Source organism: Ammospiza caudacuta, chromosome 28 (assembly GCF_027887145.1).
Source record: "Ammospiza caudacuta isolate bAmmCau1 chromosome 28, bAmmCau1.pri, whole genome shotgun sequence".
NCBI classification, from domain to species: domain Eukaryota; kingdom Metazoa; phylum Chordata; class Aves; order Passeriformes; family Passerellidae; genus Ammospiza; species Ammospiza caudacuta.
Genome location: NC_080620.1, coordinates 6,314,240 through 6,335,649, shown reverse-complemented (window position 1 = coordinate 6,335,649; position 21,410 = coordinate 6,314,240). Strand labels below are relative to the sequence as shown.

The following is a 21,410-nucleotide window of genomic DNA, read 5'->3' as shown; positions in this document are numbered from 1 at the left end:
AACAAGGCTGTTGTTTTTTTTTTTTTCCTAAACTAAATCCCTAAACATGGAAACACCAGGAAAAGTGGGAAAAGGGAGGAGGGGGTTTGTCCCTCGGATACGAGGGGTTGATCCCAAAGGAATTCTTGGCTTCAGCGATTCCTAAGAAAATAAATCCGGATTTTCCTGAATTTCCCCCCCCCTACACACACTTTTTTTTAAATATATATAGATCTCTAAATTATATATATTTATAATTTCCCCAAGAAAATTGCCCAAATTTCCCGAAGAATTCTCCTCACTGGAATAAGGCCTGGAATTCTGCTCCTTGCATTTGTCTGGAATTCAGGAAGAAGCCCAAGGAAAAAGAGGATGAGAAACCAAAAATGAAACCAAACTGGCCCCCAGATGGATTTTGGGTTGAACCTCTGGAATTCCCAAAAAAACAATGGAAAACTCCATCCCAAATGGATACAGGAGCATGCTTGGGATGCCTGGAAGAACTCGAACCACGGAGGGAAGGATTGGGAATGGCTCCCAACCCTCCCTGCCTGCATCAGCTTCTGGAATTCCTGTAAATTTTGGAATAATATCCCTCAAAACAACAACAGAAAAGGAAGGGAAAAAACCCCAAAGAAACAAAACCAACCCAACCAACCCTCCCAAAGGAAAAAAAGTTCCCAAAAAGTTTCGCTTTGGAGTCTCTGGGAACGTCGGGAAGGCCCAAAATTCGCGGGATGAGAAAGAACCAAGGTGGATTTTGTCTCTCAGTAACTGCAAAGTTTGGAAACTACCAACGGTTCCAAAGTCTGATTCCAACCAGAATCCAAGGAAAAAAGTGGGAATTTCCCGCAGCAATTCCCACCTCCCAGCCAAGGTTTGGGTGGCAGCCAAAGGGAGAAAACCAAACCAAACTCAACCGGAACCAGAGATTTGCACTTTCCTCCTTCTTCTTCTTGGGATCGTCGGAATTTTGGGAATCTGGGGATGTGCCGCCTGCTTTCCCGGCTGGAGGAGGAGCAGGGATCAGGAGCAGCCATGAACTCGGCTCACTAAACGCAGGATGAGGCTGGAATTCCTCTCTCCACGCCCCAAAATTCCGGAATTCCGGAGTGTTCCCAGCAAAAAGTTCGGCGTCGGCGAAGGCAGAGAGGAGTCGCTGAGTCCTTTCATGGTTTGTTGTTTTTTTTCTTTTTGTGCTGGTGCCAAAAAAATTTCAAAACTAAATACGGAAAAAAAGCCAAAAAAAAAAAAAAAAAATTAAGGAATTCTTCCCCCTTTCCCTGCCAGCTTCCATGAAAAATCTGGGAGCCAACGGAGCCGGGCTTCGGCCGCCCCGACGCGGTCACTTCTCCCGGCAGGGACGGATGAGGAGTGGTGGTGCTGCATCCTAGAAAGCCTCGGGGCGTTATCCAGCTGGGATTAAAGCAGATTCCACGGAATTGTGGTAGAAAAGAAAGGATGGCAGAGCCTGGAAAAGTCCTCCCTCGGGAATTATTTCCACGTGGCCGACTGTGGGATGGAGCGGGGCGGGATCATGTCCAGGAGATACTCGCGCTGCCGCTCCACGGCCGAGGCCGACTTGTGCACGGCCAGCGCGGGGCTGACGAAGGGCAGGGCCCCGCCTGCAGGAAAAGGGAAATTTGGGTCACGGAATAGCTTGGGAATTAGGGAAAATAATGAAAAATTGCATAGAAAATGCAGCGCAATTATCCCAGTGCAATCTGGCGCCTTCAGGTTCCAAACTCATCCCAAGAAACGCAGAGGTTTTGGATCAAGAATCAGGATTTGAGCCCTCTGGAATTACGGAGTCATGGAATGGCTCAGGAATGAGGGAAAAATAATGAAAATCCACATGGAAAAGTAATTCCCACCCCAAAATTGGGAATTTTGGGCAGCGATGACACCAACTTTCACCTCAAACCCTCAGCACCACCCCTCAACAGCTCGCCCCCAGAACCTGGGAATTTTGCAGTGATCCCAAGGCAGTGTGGGCTCCCGGGGCACCGCACCTGTGCTGATGGGGTTCTTCTTCCAGGCGGCGCCGCCCTTGCTGCCGGCCCTGTCGGCGTGCTTGCCGGGCCGGGCGCCCAGCGCGGCGCTGCCCGAGGAGCTCTGCAGCTTGGGCGAGGAGCTGAAGGGGTGCAGCACGCCCCGCGAGGCGCCACGCGACAGCTGGCTGGAGCTCTGCAGGGAGCAAGGACAACGTCACCCGGGCTGCTGCTGGACTGCAGGGCCGTGGGGCTGGATGGTCTTTGGGACTGGAATTTTTGGGATTGGATAGTCTTTGGGACTGAATGATTTTTGGGATTGGATGATCTCTGGGAATGGATGCTCTCTGGGCCTGGATGACCTTTGGGATTGGGTGATTTTAGGGATTGGATGATCTCCAGGAATAGATGATCTCCTGGAAAGGATGATCTCTGGGCCTGGATGAATTTTGGGATTAGATGCTCTCTGGGCCTGGATAATCTTTACAGCCTGGCACAACACCCACACCCCCCACCCCAAACCCAACCCGAGGCCCAAACCCTCAGGCCACCCCCCAGCCCCGGGACCCTTTTCCCTCAGGCAATGGCGGCTCTGGGGCCGCTCCCTCACCTGCTTGAGCGCGTGGTGCTGCCCCACGGGCTCGGCCTTGGGCTGCCCGGGCGGGGCCGTTTGCTGCAGGATCCTCTGCTCGATCTCCTGCTCCTGCTGCAGGGCCTTGACGAAGGCGGCCTTGAGCCGGTTCGTGTGCTCGGCCTTCAGGGCCTTCTTCTGGTTGGAGGCCATGCAGGTCTCGCACATGATGGTGCCGTTCTTCTCCTCCCGCCAGCGGCACGTGAAGTCCGTGTGGCACTGGGCACACAGGTAGGGCTCCCGGCAGGACACGGCCACCGCCACCTTCCCTGGGGGACAAACGCGGCGGGTCAGCACTGCTGCCACCTTCCCTGAGGGACAAACACCAGGGATTGGCCACCGCCACCTTCCCTGAGGGACAAACGTGGCGGGTTAGCCCCAGTTGTGGCCCTCCATGAGGGACAAACACCTGGGATTGGCCAACGCCACCTTCCCTGAGGGACAAACATGGTGGGTCAGCCCCAGGGTCACCTTCCCTGAGGGACAAACATGGCGGGTCAGCTCCAGTGTGGTTTCAGTGACGTTTAAATGATTTCTGGGAGGTTTAAATTATTTAACCACATTTTAACCTTGCATTTCTGGAGGTTTAACTGATCACAGCCAGGTTTAACCGATCGCTGCCAGGTTAAACTGACCCCAGGTGGGTTTGAGATGGGCTCTGCCCCTCCGGGCTCACCTTGGCTCTCCAGCAGGTTCTGCACCACCTCCTCCAGCCCCACCAGGTAGATGAACTCGTTGTTGGCAGCGCTGGGCAGGAAGTTCATCTCGGGCGCGGGCGGTTTGGGCGGGGGGATCTCCAGCAGGGTCTTCTCCAGCTGCTTGCGCAGCGCCAGCTTGGCCGCGGCCTGGCGGCTGCCCGGGGCCTCGCCCGTGCCCCCCAGCGCCGTGCCACCCGCGGGGGCCGCGCCCGCCTGGCCCGAGGGCACCGCCGAGCCCTTCAGGGACGTGGGGGATGCCTGCGGAGAGAATGGGATCCATGGGATCGCTGGGGTCATCGGGAATCAGGGGAGTCCCCAGTGCCACCCGCGGGGGCCGTGCCCGCCTGGGGGACATTGACCAGCAGGCTGGCATTGGTCAGTCCCACCATTCCCACCCCATTCCCAGCAGGAATTCCCAGGAACCCTCACCTGGGGGATGTTGACCAGCAGGCTGGCGTTGGGCACGTTGGCCACGCGGATCAGGCCCTGCTGGATGATCCTCTGGCCCTGGATCTGCACCGAGGGCACCGAGGCGCGCGGCGCCAGCAGCAGCGGCGGCGGGCCCGTGCTCGAGTGCTGCCGGATGGTGTGGATTTGCTGGGAAAACATGGAAAACAGGTTGGGAAAATGTGGAAAAGGGGTTGGGAAAATGTGGAAAAGGGGTTGGGAAAACACGGAAAAGGGGTTGGGAAAATGTGGAAAAGGGGTTGGGAAAACACGGAAAAGGGGTTGGGAAAACATGGAAAAGGGGGTTGGGAATCCATGGAATTGGTGAGATAGAAAGGATAATTAGAAGGAAAACCATGGAAAAGCAGAAATTGCCTCCCACCTCCTCTTCCAAAAACCCCCCAGAAGCCAGAACACCCTGAATTAACCCCAAAAATCCCGTTTTTATTGGGAGCACACCCCATGGGATGTTCAAATCAACCAGAGGAGGGAAATCCTGAATTTTTCCATGGAATGGGAAGGGGAGGAGGGGGAGCTCACCTGGGCCCCTCGGACCAGGGGGGGCATCACAATCTGGGGGCTCTGCTTGGAGGCGGCCGCTTGGCCCCCCCGGAGCAGCGGGGGCGGGAGCCCCGAGCCCGGAACGCGGCTGGAGGAGGGCTGGAAAAATGGGAAAAAAACGGGAAAAACCGGTCAGAGCAGGGCTGGGAAATGGGGGGGACATGGGGGAAATAATGGGGGAAAAAAGGGTTGGGAAAGATGGAAATGGGGGAAAAATGGAGGGGGAGTGTTGGGAATTGTGGGAATGGGATAAAAATGGGGGGGAGGGGAAGTGTTGCAAATTGTGGGAATGGGAATACTGGGATGTGTGGGAATGAAGTGCTGGGATTTGTAGGAATGTGGAATGGAAATGCTGGGATTTGTGGAGGGAAGGAAAACCTTGGGAAAAATCAGGTAAGGAGGAAAGGAAGGCAGGAAAAAATGGGGGGAAAAAAACTGTTGGGATTTGTGGGAATGGAGAATGGAAGTGTTGGGATCTGTGGAGGGAAAGGAAAAGCAGGGGAAAAAAGGGAGGAGGGAATAAAAACATTGGGAAAAATCCTGGGAGAGGAATCAGGAGAAAGGAAAAGCTCCAGGAGAAATCATGGAAAAAGAAAAGGAATCACAGAAAGGAAAAGATATGGGAAAAAGTCCTGGGAGAGGGAAAGGAAAAGCAGGAAAAGAAAAGGAGGAGGGAAGAAAAAGTTCTGGAAAAATCATGGAGGAGAAAAAGGAATGAGGAGAGAGGAGTTTGGAAAAGCTGCTGCCTGAGGATTCTTGGGACTCCAATCCTCAAAATCCCTCCTGGTGCTGGGCTGGGATATTCCCAAAATTCTGAACTTCCCTCTGCATCCCAATCCTGGCATTTCCTCTTTCTTCCCAGCCCCTGAGATCAGGGATCTCCCCCTTCCCCAGGACGTGGGCATTCCATTCCCAGGGAATCCCTCCCTCTGGAATTCCTGGACACTCCAGCAAAACCCAACCCAGGTTAATTCACCCAAAATTCCAGAGGAATTGTTGGGATAAACTGGATTATTTGGATTAACTCAAAGATTCCCTGAAGGTTTTCCAGTTCCTCTGGAAGTGACTCCAAGGTAAAGATTTCCACACCTCTGGATTTGGGAATGGCTCCTAAAGGAGAGCAAATCCCTCCCTTTCCTGGAATTCTGTGGGTTTTCCAAGGAAAATCCATCGTGCTGGAGCACTTTGGGAATTTGGGTCCCAGGAAAAAACAAAAAAAAAAGCAGGAATGTTCTAATCCCAAAGGACTCCAGGGGTGAGTGACAGCTGTCCCTGGATTCCTGGAACTTCCTTCCCTCGGGGTTCCAAGGATTTAATTCAGTCTGGAATGGGATTTTTTCCAACCCCAAATCTCGGGACTGCCTCCCAGAAAATCCCGGGATTCTCTCAGCAATTCCAGAGAGAATCACCGGATTCCCTCGGCAATTCCAGAGCGAATTCCCCGTTCCCCACAGGAATTCCCTGGCTCAGCAAGGGGTCCCGCTGCAGACCCCACCCCACCTTTCCCCCGTCCCGTTATCCCTAAACCCGTGGGAGCTGGGCGGTGCTGGCAGCTTTTCCCGGGCATTCCCGGCTCTTCCCGGGATTGTCCCGGCTTTTCCCGGCTCCCACTGACCTGGAGGGAAGTTTTCCCAGCGGGAACAGCCTGAGGGCCCCGCACCAAGGGCGGGGGCGTGGCCGCAGCGCTTCCAGAGGGGCCCGAGGAAAGCTGGAAAAGGAAAAAGCGGAAAGAGAGCAGCGGGAAAAGGCGGGAAAGCGGGAATGCAGAGAGCAGGGAGCGCACGGCGAGACCCGGAGCGTCTGAGGGGAAAATCCTTGGGAGTGGCACCCACTCCTCCTGCTCCGCTCCAGGGGAAAGAGTTTGGGAATTGGTGGGAAAATCCTTGGGAATTGGTAGGAAAATCGGTGGGAATTAGTGGGACAATCCTTGGGAATTAGCAGGAAAATTGGTAGGAACTGGTGGGAAAATCCTTGGGAACTGGCAGGAGAATCCTTGGGAGTTCACAGGAAAATCCTTGGGCATTGCCCGGAAAGTCCTTGAGGATTGGCAGGAAAAACCCCGGAAAGGGGAGACACCAGGGAATTAAAAATCCTGGGAAACAGCTAAAAATGCCAGAAAAAGGTTCAAAAAAATCCAGGAAAAGAGCTTCCAAAAATCCAGGAAAAAGGCCACAGCAGGGGGTTAAAAACACTGGGAAAAGATCTGGGAATTCCTGGGAAAAGAGCTGGGAACTCCTAGGAAAAGGGCTGGGAATTCCTGGGAAAGCAGGATTTTCCTACCTTGGGCGCCGGCGTCTCCTTCTGGCTCTGGCTCTGCCGGAGCTTCTTGAGCAGCACCAGCTTGGCCTCCTCCAGCCTCAGCTCCTCCTGCAGCTGCTTGATCAGGCGCTCCCGCTGCTCCGGGCTCCGCTGGAATGCCAGGAAATCCAGGGAAATCCCAGAGAAATCCCAGGGAAAATCCCAGGAAAATCCCAGGGAAAGGGGGAGAACCCCGGGGGAAGGCAGAGACACAGGCACGGTGAGAATTCCCAAAATTCCCAACTGGGACTGGGGAGTGGGAGAAGTGAGGAGAGGGAGTTCCGAGGTGAAAATCTGGGATTTTTCCACGAAAAAATTCATGGCAAAGAGTAAATGAGGAGGATTCCCAGCTGGAATTGCTTCCTGGCTTTTGGGATCGTGAATTAACGGGAATGGATGGAGCTGGGAGGGGAAAATGTGGCTGATCCTGGGTTTTTCTGACCCTAGCCCGGTTAAACCTGACCCAATCCTGGTGAATCCTGACCCAATCCCAGTTCCTCCTGACCCAATCCCAGTTACCCCAGACCCAATCCCAGCTCCTCCCAGTTCATCCTGACCCAATCCCAGTTATTCCCGACCCAATCCCGGCTCCTCCCAGCAGCACTCACCAGCAGGGCCTCGGTGCCGGGCTCGGGCAGGGCCAGCCGCGCCAGCCCGTTGACGCGGGGGCTCGAGGGCTCGTTGTCCGACAGCACGATCACGTCCGGGGAGGGAACGCGCCGCTCCCGCCGGCACTCCCTGGAGCCACCAACGGGAAACAACCCGGGAACGGGTCAGGATTCCCAGGAAATGGGGAGCAAATCCCGGGGGAAATGGGGTCAGTGCAGGGGGAGCAAATCCTGAGAAGAGGGTCACTCCAGGAGCAGCCTTTCCGACACTTTTCCAGCCCTTCCCAACCCTTTTCCAGTGCTCTTCCAATCCTTTTCCAATCCTTTCCCAACTCTTTTCTAGCCCCTTTCCCATTCCTTCTCCAGGGTTTCTCCAGTCCTTTCCCAGCCGTTTTTCCAAGGCTCTTCCAGCCCCCCAGGGAATGCCAGGGCTCGGAAAAGGGCCCAGGCTGGGAATTTCAGGAATGGGAGAATTCCAAAGGGTCTGGAACGCCCTCTAGAGGGCACAGCGAGCCCGGGACTCCCCAAATCCAGGGACTCCCCAAATCCAGGCATTTCCCTCTGGAAGTGGCACGGGTGGAGCATTCTCAGCTTTTCCCTGGAGCTGGAAAACTGGGATTGACTGCGTTGGGATAAAGGCTGGGAATGAGAAATTCCCAACTCCCAAACTCCTTTTCCTGCTGGAATTCCAGGAATTCCATTGGCAGCTCCAAGGAAATGGGGCTGGGATGGGGTCTGGATCAGCAGGAATTGCCCCTGGAATGGGCTGGGATTCTCTTCCCAACTTTTCCACCATTCCAAAGGAAAAACCAGGAATGTGGCACCAGAACCTCCCAAAAACTGAACTCCAACCCCACCCCAGCCACATCCCAATAAAAACCAGAGTGAGAAGGGACCCAAACCCTTCCCCAAGCCCAAGAATTCCCGGAATTCCAAGGCATCCTCACCCTTTGGATGTGCTCATGTCCACGGGCTCATCCCCCGCTGCTGCTGCTGCTGCTGCCGGCAGCTCCACTTTGATGGTGGCTTTGACTTCCCCACCTTTCAGCGTTCCCGGGACTTTCCCGGCTCCGGGATCCGCTTTGATCTTCATGTCCCCCTCGGAGCTGAGCTCGGACCCCAGAACTCCTTTGTCCATCCTGAGTTTTTTACTGTCGGGCTCCGAGTCCCGCTCCAGGGCGCGCTTCTGGCTCCGGGTGCGGCATGAGTCCTCACTCATGGTGAGGGGCTGCGGGGGAACGGCCAGGAGAGGGTTAAACACGGCGGGAATGGCGGGGGAGAAAAATATCCCGGGAAAGGGTTAAAAACATTGGGAATGGCAGGAAAAATCATGGGGAAAATACCCCGGGAAAGGGTTAAAAACACCGGGAAAAAAAATCCCCGGGAAAGGCGGAGGAAAGATACCCCAGGAAAGGGTTAAAAATAGCGGGAACAGCAGGGGGGAAATACCCCAGGAAAGGGTTAAAAACACCAGGGAAAAAATCCCGGGAAAAACGTAAAAACACCAGGGAACGGCGGCGGGAAAAATCATGAGGAAAATACTCCAGGAAAGGGTTAAAAACAGCAGGGGAGGAAAAATCCCGGGAAAGGGTTAAAAACACCGGGCACGGTGTGGGGGGGAATACCCCGGGAAAGGGTTAAAAACATCGGGAATGGCGGGAAAAATCATGGGGAAAGGGGGAGGGGGGGGGAATCCCAGGAAAAGAGAGACATCAAGGGGTTAAAAATCCCAGGAAAAGGGGAAAAATAATCCCAGGAAAAGTGAGACATAAAAAATCCTGGGAGAGGAGGGGGAAAAACCCTGGAAAAAGGGAGGAAAATATCTCGGGAAAAGGGGAGAGAATGGGGAGTTGAAAGTCCCGGGAAAAGTAAAAATTCCCGGGAAAAGATTCCGGGAGCTGAGAGACAACAAGGAGGGGAAAATCTGGGAAAGGCGCTGGAAAATCCCGGGGCAAGGGAGACACGAAGGGGTTATAAATCCCGGGATTTTGGGATGGAATTCCTGCATTTCCAACCAGGACAAAGTCTGGGAAGAGCAACCCAGGAAAGGCTGGGAAAGGGAGGGAAAAACCCTGGAAAATGGGCTGGAAACACCCAGGAAAAGGGAGGGGAAAAGCCTGGAAAAGGGAGGGGAAAAGGGGCTGGAAAATCCCTGGAAATGGGCCTGGGAAAGGGATGGGAAATCCCTGGAAAAGTGAAGGGACAGCCCTGGAAAAGGGAATTCCCGGTGTTTTTCCTGCTGGAAATCTCTCCCAGGAGAATTCCAGCCCATCCCAGTGCCCAGGGCAGGAAAAGGGAGAAATAAAGGAAAAAATTCCACCAAAATCCCAGGGAAATCTTGGAAAAGGAGGATTTGAAGGATTTTTCAGGAATGGGAACGGGGTTGGATTTGGAGGGCAATTCCCAAATAAAATCCTGATGAAAATTCCAATAAAATTCCAAAGGAAAAGGAGAAACTTGGATTGAAAATTCCATCTTTTCCCACATCCTGGAATTCCTCTCCTGGAATTTTGGAAGCCAAAATTCCAACAACCAAAGATTCGGGAACAGAAAATTCCCAGAGGTGGAAAAGTGGGATTCCAACACTTCCAAATGTTTCCCTTGGATTTGCCGCTCCCGAGGATTCCCAGGAGGAATTCCTGGATGCCTCAGCCTTGGATCATCCCAAAATTCCTGAGAATTCCCTTTCCTGGGAATATTTTCCCGAGATTTCCCAGGAAAATCTATGGGAATTCCAGGCTGAACAATTGATGCCAATCCTTGGATGCGGCCACGCCAGGGGAAATTCCCAAACTTTTCTGTGGGGATTCAGCGCCAATCCCACATTTTCCACCCCAAACTTTGGGATCCCAACAGGTGGAAAAGGGGGATCTGTGCCCCGGGAAAGCCCCGCTCCCGCTTTTCCCGGGATTTTGGGGTGGGGATTCCCGGGAAAGGAGAGGGGCAGGGGAACCCCCGGATCCCGCCGGAATTCCCGAGCCGGCATTCCAAGGGTTAAGCGCTGCCATTTCCGCGCCATTCCCGAGAAATCTCCGGGAACAAAATGGCAGCGCTTAACCCTTGGGATGCCGGCGGGGACCGGGAATTCCCGCCGGGAGCCCCGGGCTGGCCCCGCTCCCCCCATTCCCCGCCGGAATTCCCGCCCCGATCCCGCCGGGGTTTTTCCCGGCTTTCCCAAACTTCCCGGGAGTCATTCCCGGGCTGGGAATTCCCTGAAATTCCCGGGATTCCCCGCCCTGGGATCCCTCTGACTGCCGGGATTCCCTGCGGGATTTCTCCCGGTTTCCCCACATTTCCCAGGAGTTACTCCCAGGCTGGGGATTCCCTGAAATTCCCGGGATTCCCTTCATTCCTGCCAGGATTTCTCCTGATTTCCCCAGACTTCCCGGGAGTCATTCCCGGGCTGGGGATTCCCTGAAATTCCCGGGATTCCCTGCCCTGGGATCCCTTTGATCCCCGGCAATTCCCGGGATTCCCACCGGGATTTATCCCGATTTTCCCACCCTCCCCGCCAGGTCATTCCCGGATTATCCAGCACCGGGAATTCCCGGCGTTTGTCCCAAATCCCTCAGGAATTATCCCGAGGTTCCTCCAGAGCTGGGAAAAATTTAGGATCAAACCCCTCGAGCAGCTCCAGGAATTTCAGCCAGGAATTTCAGCCGGGGTATTCCCGAGCCTCCCAGATGGAATTTTTATCCAAGGGAATGGAAATTTTTGGGGAAATTTGGGAAATTTTCTGGAATTCCCACATGAATTTGGGGAAAATCATCCTTCAAATTCCCGCTCCTGGAAGTTTGGAGCTCCAAAGGCTCAGGAAAAGCGGGAGAGGAGAATCCCAAAATTCCACTGGAGTGGGAAAATGGGGAACAGAGGCTGCCCAGGAAAATCCAGAGGGAATTCCTGGAATTTCTGTGGATTTCCTGGAATTTCTGTCAAATTCCAGGTGAATTTTCCCTGGGGGGAGCTGGAATTCCAGGAGGAATTTGCAGGATTTTATGGGAATTCTGGGAATTCTCTGGTTTCATTGGATCAAAGCCAGGAAAATTCCTGGAAAATTCTTCTTTTCCCACGGGAATTATTCCCAAATTGTTGCCAGCTGGAATATTCAGGACACAAGGACTGCGATTCCCTGGCTGGGATTATTTGGGAATGCAGAGAGGAAATCCAGGAGCAGAATTCCCAACTTCTTCTGGAATTTTCCAAGCAAATCCTACCGTTATTAATTAATCATTAATTAATCATTCATTAGTTATTTCTCCATTGTTGATTTTCCATTCCAAATTCCTCCTTTAAGGGGAAAAATTCCAAGATTCATTTGTTGGGAAGTGACTGAAATATTCCTGAGTCAATTTAAATATTCATAAGATTGTTCATATATTCATGAGTTAATTTAAATATTCCTGAATATATTTTAATATTAATGAGGAATTGCAATCTGATCTTTCCCAATTAATTCCTCATTAAGGAGGGAATTTCCATCCTTAAATGTTCCCATTTTCCAGCCAGGAATGGGGACATTCAGGCTGGGAATTCCTTGGAATTGGGATCCCAGAGATTCCTGCTGGGAATTCCCTCCCTAGCGGGATCATCCCAGAGAAACGTGGGAAAAGCAGCAGGAGAATTGCAATTCCCAAGAAATTTCCTTATTCATCCACCAAAATTCCTCAGTTTTTAAAAAAAATAATTTCCCAGGAATTTTGGAGCCAAAGGATCCCGGGACAATCCCGGCCCTCTCCCAGGACAGTCCCTTCCCTATCCCGGGAATTCCGGAGCCACAGGGTCCGGGACAATCCCATTCCTATCCCGGGACAATCCCGGCCCGTTCCCTATCCCGGGAATTCCGGAGCCACAGGATCCCAGACCCCAGGACAATCCCATTCCCATCCTGGGATTCCCCTTCCCTTTCCCGGGAATTCCAGCCCCACAGGATTCCCAGGATTCCAGGTGGGATCAGGGCGGATCCATCCCAGGAGAAATCCCGGAATTCCTGCGGGGACAGGGGAGAGGGAAACCTGAACAGGTGAGATGGGACAGGACAGGGGAGAGGGGACAGGGGAGACCTGCCCAGGTGAGCAGCCACACACGGGAGCCCCCTCAGGTGAGACCTGCCCAGGGCACGTGGGACCCGCACAGGTGAGATGGGACAGGTGAGACCCACACAGGTGACAGGTGAGACCCACACAGGTGACATCTCCACCGGGCAGGTGAGAACCCAACAGGTGAGACCTCAGCAGGTGAGACCCTCCCCAGGCAAACAGCTCTGGGGGCAGGGGGGAGAAGCTGCACAGGTGAGCCCAGGACAGGTGAGACCTGCACGGGACAGGTGAGACCTGCACAGGTGGGACCTACTCTGGGGAATCGCTGCCAGGTGAGCCCAGCCCAGGTGAGAGCTCAGCCACGGCTCCCCTCTGAGCACACCCAGCCCCAAATCCCAAATCCCAAATGCCAAAATCCCCAATCCCATCCCCACTCCAGGCCTGCCCAGTCCTGCAGGACAATCCTGGCAGGAATTCCAGGAGCTCTGGATCCTCTGGAACTCCCCAATCCCTTGGAAAATCCGGGAGATTTCCTCAGGAATTGGCTCAGATCCCTCAGGAATTTGGGAATTCCCGGGGATTTTTGGGAAAGCTCCTCTTGGAGCTCCTCTCTGGCTGTTCCCAAAGACAATTCCAGGCCCGTGCACAGCAGAGGTTCCCCGTCCCATCAAACCCCAGGAATCCCGGGAACTGCCAGCTCCTACCTGTCAGGGAAGGTCATGGGGTCCCGCTGGGGAGAGCCAGAGCCGAGGATCCTGCGGGAACAGAGAGGGTGAGAATTCCAGGAATTCCGGGATTCCCACATTCCCGAGGGAGGCAGCCGGGGTTTGCAATGCTGGGATTTGGGAATGCTGCTGGCACAGAGCTGGGATTTGGGAATCTCAGAATGACGGCTCCGTCCCGAAAATCGGGAATATCAGCACGGCGCAGCCCCGGGATTTGGGAATCCCAAAGTACAACACAATCCTGGGAACTGGGAATCCCCAACTGCGACACAATCCTGGCAATCGGGATTTGGGAATTCTGATTCATCCTGCAAATTTTCCAGGCACTGAAATCCATGGAATTCCCAGATTTCCCTTCACTCCCAGTTTCCATCCATGGAATTCCCAGATTTCCCTTCACTCTCAGTTTCCATCCATGGCATTCCCTGATTTCCCTTCACTCCCAGTTTCCATCCATGGCATTCCCTGATTTCCCTTCACTCCCAGTTTCCATCCATGGCATTCCCTGATTTCTCTCCATTCCCGGTTTCCATCCATGGCATTCCCTGATTTCTCTCCATTCCCGGTCTCCATCCATGGCATTCCCAGGTTTCCATCCATTTCCAGTCTTTCTGGGCCAGGAGCAGCTCCCGGGGCCTTCGGCCATTCCCAGGTTTCCCCGGCTGCTCCGGCCCCGTGATCCCGGGAATTCCAGGGGGAATTAGCAGAGCTCACCCGGGGCTGTTGGTGGTTAAGAGGATCTGGGAAAATCCCAGGAAATCCTTTGGAATTCGGAGCTGCCCCGGCCACTTTTCCCAGAGTTTGGGAAGCTCTGAGGATCCAGGAGAGCTGGAATTCCTTGGATTTCTCTGGGAATTCCTGGAATTCTGGAATTCCAGCTGTGCTAAGGCTTGGGATTCAAAGGAAGGAGTCCCCAGTTGGATCAGGAGTGGGAAAATCCTGGAAGAGTTTGGGATTTATGGGAAAAACTGGAGAGGGAGGGCAGCCTGGAAAAACCTGGGAATGTCCCTGCCTGATCCCCGAGCTCCTTCCCACCCCAAAGCATCCCAGAATTCCACGAATCCAGGGAAAAGAGGGATTTATCCCCTTTCAGGATTCATCTCTGGCTTTGGAATCCCATCAACGACATCCCTGGTTTGGATCGGAATTTTGGGATTTGAAACATTCTTGGAACACCCCAATTTCCATCATTCCCAACTTCCAGCCCCTTTCCCACTGATCCAAGATCACTTCCAACCTCATTCCCAAAATCCCAGACAGATCCCAGCCCCTCTCCCAAAATCCACGGCTTTCCCAGCGATCCCAGCCCCTTTCCCAAATTCCCAGGCACATTCCAGCCCCTTTCCTGCTCATCTCAAGCAGCTTCCAGCCCCTTTCTCAAAATCCAAGGGATTTTGACACTTCCCTCTCCTCTCCCAAAATCCCCGGCAGATTCCAGCCCCTCTCCTGCCGATCACAGGATGATCCCAGCCCTTTTCCCAAAATCCACAGCAGATCCTACTGCTTTTCCCGCTGATCCCAGGCCAATCCCAGCCCTTTCCTGGTGATCCCAGGTTGATCCCAATCCCTTTTCCAGGATCCCAGGCCGATCCCAGCCCAATCCCAGGCTGATCCAGCCCTTTCTCACTGATCCCAAGCTGATCCCAGCCCTTTCCCACTGATCGCAGGTTGATCCCAGCCCTGTCCCGCTGCTCCCAGCCCGATCCCGGCGCTGCCATCCCGGATTCCCCAAGGCCTCCCTCCCTCTGTCTCTCGCTGTCACTTCCTGTGCCTCTCCCAGCTCCGGTTCCCGGCAGCACGGAGCGGTCCCGGAGCCCAGAGCTGGGATTGGAGCATTCCCGGGATTTGGGACAGCTCGGGAATGCCAACCCGAGAAGGCACCAAATCCCGGACAAGTCCAAGGAAAACCCAGCAGCGGGCTGGGAAAATCCTGGAAAACCAGCCAGGAAACACTTGGGAAAAGCCGGGATGTGAATCCCAGTTCTGATCCCGGGTGAGGCATTCCCGGCTGGAATTCTCGCGCGGGGCCACTCCCGGGAAAAGTGAGGAGATGCTCGGGAAAAGCCGGGATGTGGATCCCGACCCCGCATCCCGGCAGGATCCAGCCCTGGCAGGATCCCATCCCGGCCCGGGAGCCGTTCCCGGCTGCAATTCCCGGCTGCAATTCTGCAATTCCCTCTGCCCACCGTGTGCTGTGCGGGGCCAGGATCGTCCCGCATCCCCCCGGGATTCCCGAGATCCCCCCTGGGCAGCGCATCGCGGTGCCAATCCCGGTGCCGATCCCCATCCCGGTGTGGATCCCGGTGCGGATCCCGGTGCCGATGCCCATGCCGAGCCCGGGCAGCGCATCCCGGCGCGGATGCCGATCCCGGTGCCGGTGCCATTCCCGGTGCCCCGGGCGCAGGAAGGGCGGCCGGGGACTCTTATTGTGACACGGCCCCGGCCCGGCCCGGCCGCACGGCCCGGCCGCGGCCACCGCGGGGCTCCGGCACCGGGGGCACCGGGGGGCACCGGCCGCGGGGACAGCGAGGGGGTCGCGGCTGCGGACGGCGGGGATTGACCCCCGGGGACACCGGGAGGGTCACGGTGACCGGGGGGTGCCCGGGGGGGTGGGCGGGGGGTGCCCACGGAGTGACCGGGGGGGTTCCGGGGGGTCCCTCCGTGTCCGTCCGTGTCCCCCCCGTGTTCCCGGTGCGGAGCGCGGGGGGGAGCGGGCACGGAGCGCTCGGGGCGGCGGCGGAGGAGGAAGAGGAGGAGGAGGAGAAGGAGGAGGAAGAGGAGGAAGAGGAAGCAGCCCGGCGGAAAGCCCGCAGCAACTTTCCCAAACAAAAGCCGGCGGTGCCCCGGGGCGCTGGGCGGACGGCGGAGTCGGGGCTCCCGGGGGGACGAGCCCCGGGATCCCGGAGCGGCCCCGGTGCCGCGGGCTCGGGGCTCAGGGGCGGCCGGGGCCGGAGCCGCGGCCAGCGGGACTTTGCACTTTCCGGGCTGCCCGCACGGCCAGGAAATGCCGCAACTTCCCCGGCAGCTCTCCCGCACCCCGGCCTCCGTTCTCCCAAAATCCCGGCGGTGCCGTCGCTCCGGTACCGGAGCCAATAAACGCCGGCAGAACTTTTACCGGGAGAACTCGCAGGGCGCCGCTCCGGTCGCTCCGCGCCGCATCCGCAGCGAGCCCGCCCCGCGCTCCCGGCTCCGCTCCGCTCTCCCCGCGCCGGCGCCGCCGCTCTCCCGCTTGTTGCTGCGCTTTCCCGGGGCTCCCGTGGCCGCCGCGGCTCCCGGTGCCGATAATGCGCTCCTCACACATGGAGTCGCGGCGGCACCGGCAGAGCATGCGCGGGGCGGGGCGGCCGAGCGGCGGGGCCGGCAGAGGGGACGGCGTTGGGACAGCGGTGAGACAGCGTGGGGACAGCGGGGGATAGCGGAGGGGACGGCGCGGGACAGCGGGGACAGCACCGGGGCAGCACCGGGGCCGCGCCGGGCCGGGCCCCTCACGGCGCTGCGGCCGCCGCCGCTTCCGGGCGCGGCGCGGGGGGAGCCGCGGCTGTGTCGCGGGCCGCCATTGGCCGCGGGGGTCGCGCGGATGATGAGAGGAGGGCCCTGATTGGCTGGAGCGGCGGGCGGGGGGCGCGCGGGCAGCGCCGCGCTGGGAGAGGCCACGTGGAGAGAGGGGACAGCGAGGGGAGACACAGGGGACAGTGGGGACAGAGAGAGAGGGGACAGCGAGGGGAGACACAGGGGACAGTGGGGACAGAGAGAGAGGGGACAGCGAGGGGACAGAGAGGGGAGACACAGGGGACAGTGGGGACAGAGAGAGGGGACAGCGAGGGGAGACACAGGGGACAGTGGGGACAGAGAGAGGGGACAGCGAGGGGACAGAGAGGGGAGACACAGGGGACAGAGAGAGAGGGGACAGCGAGGGGACAGAGAGGGGAGACACAGGGGACAGTGGGGACAGAGAGAGGGGACAGCGAGGGGACAGAGAGGGGAGACACAGGGGACAGTGGGGACAGCGAGGGGAGACAGGGGACAGTGGGGACAGAGAGAGAGGGGACAGCGAGGGGACAGAGAGGGGAGACACAGGGGACAGAGAGAGAGGGGACAGCGAGGGGACAGAGAGGGGAGACACAGGGGACAGTGGGGACAGAGAGCGAGGGGACAGAGAGGGGAGACACAGGGGACAGTGGGGACAGAGAGAGGGGACAGCGAGGGGAGACAGGGGACAGTGGGGACAGAGAGAGAGGGGACAGCGAGGGGAGACACAGGGGACAGTGGGGACAGAGAGAGGGGACAGCAAGGGGACAGAGAGGGGAGACACAGGGAACAGAGAGAGGGACAGAGAGGGGACAGAGACAGGACAGTGGGGACAGAGAGAGGGGACAGAGAGGGGAGACACAGGGGACAGAGACAGAGGGGACAGCGAGGGGAGAGAGGGGGGACAGAGAGAGGAGACATGGGGGACAGTGGGGACAGAGAGGAGACAGAGAGAGAGGGGACAGAGAGGGGAGAGAGAGAGAGGGGACAGTGGGGACAGAGAGGGGACAGCGAGAGACAGCAAGGGGAGAGACAGAGGGGACAGTGAGGAGACAGGGAGAGAGGACAGAGGGGACACAGCGAGGGGACAGAGAGAGGGGGGACAGCAGTGACAGCAAGGGGACACTGAGGACAGAGGGGACAGCGGCGGTGGCCGACGGGGCAGAGCCTTTGGGGGGCACCAGGACAGGGTCAGGGCCCGGCTCCAATCCCAAATTCCCGATCCCACAAAAGCTCTGCAGCACCGGGACTGCCCAAGGAGAACCCCCAAAACCCTCCTGGAGAATTCCCCAAATGCCAGGAAATTCCCTGAGAATCTCCGAGCTCCCCAAATCCCAGCAGATCCCCCCAAACCCCAGGAAATTCCCCAAATCAGTGCCCAGCATCTCCAGGATTTTGGGCAAAGACTTTTCCAGGGCAGTTTGGCTGAAGCTAAATCCAAAATCCCAAGTTTCAATTATTTCCCACCAAATTAAGGAATTGGGAGCTGTGGGATTATGATTATTAATTATTGATTATTATTCTCAGATCCCTGTCGTGCTTTTCCAGCTCATTACCATTTTTCCCTCACCCTCCTGTTGCTCCAATCCAAAAAGAAATCCCTAAAAGCCCCAAATTCCCATAGTTTGGAAGGATTTGGGAAGGTGAAATCCAGGCAGGATCAGGAATCCCAAATATTCCTGCAGGGGGGAACACGGGGATGATCCCAGAGAAAATCACCCCAAAACCTGGAAAATCCTATGGATGCCACCCTAATAGTGGGAAAATTCCATGGATATCACCCCAAAACCTGGAAAAATCCAATGGATGCCACCCCAAAGTAATGAAAATTCCATGGATATCATCCCAAGGCTGGAAAAATCCCATGGATGCCATCCCAAAGGTGGAAAATCCAATGGATCTCACCAAAAACTTGGACAAATCCAATGGACAATGTCCAAACCCTGGAAAGTTCCAGGGATATCACCCAAATTCTGGGAAAACTCCATGGATTCCATCCCAAAACTTGGAAAAATCCAATGGATGTCAACCAAAACTTGGAAAATTCCATGGATGCCATCCCAGAACTGGGAACATTCTATGGATAACACCCCAAAGCTGGAATATCCAGTGGATATCAACTGGAAAAATCCAATGGATGCCACTCCAAACTGGACAAATTCCATGGAAATCAACCAAAACTTGGGAAATCCCATGGATGCCATCCCAAACTGGGAGAATTCCACCCCAAAGCTGGAAAAATTCCATGGATGTCACCCCAAACATCCCAGGGCACAGGCAATGGATCTGGGATTTGGGATGGGAATCCCAGGGCACGGGGAATGGATTTAAGGTGAGAAAGGGGAATTTGGGTGGGAGTTTGGGCAGGAGTTCCCGGCTGGAATGGGCTGGAATTCCCAGAGAAGCTGTTGGGATCCACTGCAGAATCCCAGGATTTGGGATGGATCCCTGAGATTCACCACAGAGCCCCAGAATTTGGGATGGACCCTTGGGATCCACCGCAGAATCCCAGGATTTGGGATGGATCCCTGGATTTCACCCAGATCCCTGGGATCCACCAGAGACCCCAGATTTTCCCACAGGCTCTCAGCTTTTCCAGCATGTTTTGGGGAAAAGCCCCGGATTTGGGCACTTTGGGAGAATCCCTCGGGTTTTCCAGTGAATCCCAGAGTTCTCCAGGGGATCCCTGGACTTTGGGGCAGACCCTCGGAGTGTTGAGGAACACGCTCCCAAGTCTTCACGCAGATCTTTGGATTACCCCAGAAAATCCTCGGGATTCACCCAGAGCCCGGGGTTTTCCAGGAGAATTCCAGGATTTGGGGCAAACCCTCAGGATTTCCTGCAGAGCCTCGAGTTTTGGCACAAATCCCTGGATTTTGGGACAGCCCCTCAGGTTTTAAAGCAGAGCCCCAGCTTTTCTGACAAACGCTCAAGTTTTGGGACAGACCCTCAGATTTTGGGACAAGCCCTCAAATTTTGGGACAAAACCCCAGATTTTCCAGTAGAAAATCCCTCGAGTTTTCCAACAGATCCCCAGATTTTGCAGCAGAGCTCCGAATTTCCCTGCCACCCCTGAGGTTTTCCAGTGCATCCCCAGCTCTCCCTTCAGCCCCTCAGATTTTGGGACAAACCCTCGAATTTTAGGCCAAGCCCTCAGATTTTGCCGCAGAGCCTCGAGTTTTCCAGCAGCCCCTGGGATTTCCCAGCAGATCCTCAGCTTTCCCCCAGCCCCTCAGTTCTCCCAAAACCCCTCAGCTTTTCCTGCATCCCAGCTTTTCCCTTCAACCCCTCAACTTTTCCTGCAGCCCTCAGTTCTCCTCAAACCCCTCAACTTTTCCTGTACCACTCAGTTCCTCCCAAACCCCTCAGCATTTCCTCAGCCCTGTTTTTCCCCCAAACCCCTCAGCATTTTCTGCACCCTTCAGTTTCCCCCAAACTCTTCAGTTTTCCCCAAGTCCCTCAGCTTTTCCTGCATCCCTGTTTTTCCCTTCAACCCTTCAACTTTTCCCCAAACCCCTCAACTTTTCCTGTACCACTCAATTCTCTCCAAACTCCTCAGCATTTTCTCACCCGTTTTCCCCCCAAATCCCTCAGCCTTTCCCGCATCCGTTTTTCCTTTCAACCCTTCAACTTTTCCTGTACCACTCAGTTCTCCCCAGGCCCCTCAGCATTTCCTCACTCCTCTTTTCCCCCAAACCCCTCAGCTTTTCCTGCATCCCTGTTTTTCCCTTCAACCCTTCAACTTTTCCCCAAACCGCTCAACTTTTCCTGTACCACTCCGTTCTCCCCAAATCCTTCAGTGCTCGCCAAATTCCTCAGTTTCCCCCAAACCCCTCAGCATCCCCCGCACATCCCCGTTCCTTTCCCCTTTCCTCTCCCCGCTCATCCCCGCTCATCCCCGCTCCTTTGCCCGCACATCCCCGCTCATTTCCCCGCGTTTCCCCGCCCCGTGCCCAAAACTTTCTCCGTGTTTCCGGAGTGCGGCTGCGGGCCCGCCGCGCACCGGGGGACACCCGGGGGCTCCCTCGGGGCTGCCCGCGCTGCCCGGGCCGTGGCCCGGTGGCCCCGGTGGCCCCGGTGGTGGCCCGTCCCCTCCCCCACTCCCCTCCCCCGCCTTCCCAAGGCTCTGGCACCAATAATCCGCCTTTGCTGACATGCTCTGGTGGCTGTGCCTATCGGGCAACTCCCAGGATGCACTCCCGCTCCTCCCTGGCACCCCCTCACCCGTGCCCACCCTCCCCTCGGACTTACCAACCTTTTCTTTCTGCCTTTTTCTTTTTTAAGCTTTTTTTTTTTTTATTATTATTATCTCCACACCCCCCGCTCCCCCCCACACACACCCGGCCGCACTTTCATCCCCCGTGAACCCCCCTGGCGCTCCGGCGCTCTGCCTCAGCCCGGCTCCCCGCGTCCCTCACGGGGTCCCCCCTCGCCACGGGCGCCTTTTGGCCGCTCCCTTCTCCCCTCGCGGCCGTGCCCCTCACAAACCGCCGCGGATCTCCGTGCCCGGCGCTCCCCCCGCGCTGCCCCGCGCCCCGAGCCGCCCTCAGGGGGAAGGGGGTGTGTGTGAGGGGGTGTCCCCGGGTCCCGTCCCCCCGGGGGCGCCGCTGGGGCGCGGGTGTCACTCACTGTCCGGAGCCCCCTCGGAGCCGCCTCCTCCTCCTCCTCAGCGGGGCCCGGCCCGGACTGGGGCCGTGGGGGGAGGGGAGGCGGCTCCCTCAGGTGGCCACTGACAGGAGGGGGGGGCGGGGGGGGGCTGCGCGCGCAGGGGGACCCGCCCCCCCCCCACTCTCCGTGCCCCCCCCATCCCCCCGCCCCTCTCCCCCCTCCCCCCTCCGTGCCCGCCCCTCTCCCCCCCTCCGCTCCCCTGTGCCCCCCCCCCCCTCGCGCCCCCCCCGCGGGACCCCC

The 21,410-nt window shown here is 56.7% G+C and overlaps 1 protein-coding gene across 1 annotated transcript; it reads right to left on the bottom strand.

Annotated features, from left to right (window-relative positions):
- Nucleotides 1–1,251: 1,251 nt before the first annotated feature.
- GATAD2A (GATA zinc finger domain containing 2A) lies at nt 1,252–21,214 on the bottom strand. The gene is made up of 11 exons (XM_058821309.1): nt 20,991–21,214; nt 12,954–13,004; nt 8,161–8,441; nt 7,214–7,343; nt 6,588–6,716; nt 4,287–4,406; nt 3,729–3,896; nt 3,278–3,557; nt 2,581–2,912; nt 1,992–2,166; nt 1,252–1,604 (listed from the first exon to the last, which is right to left on the bottom strand). The coding sequence occupies exons 3-11, from the start codon at nt 8,430–8,432 to the stop codon at nt 1,474–1,476; spliced, it is 1,737 nt and encodes a 578-aa protein (XP_058677292.1). The 5' UTR covers nt 8,433–8,441; nt 12,954–13,004; nt 20,991–21,214; the 3' UTR covers nt 1,252–1,473.
- Between the last annotated feature and the right edge of the window lie 196 nt (nt 21,215–21,410).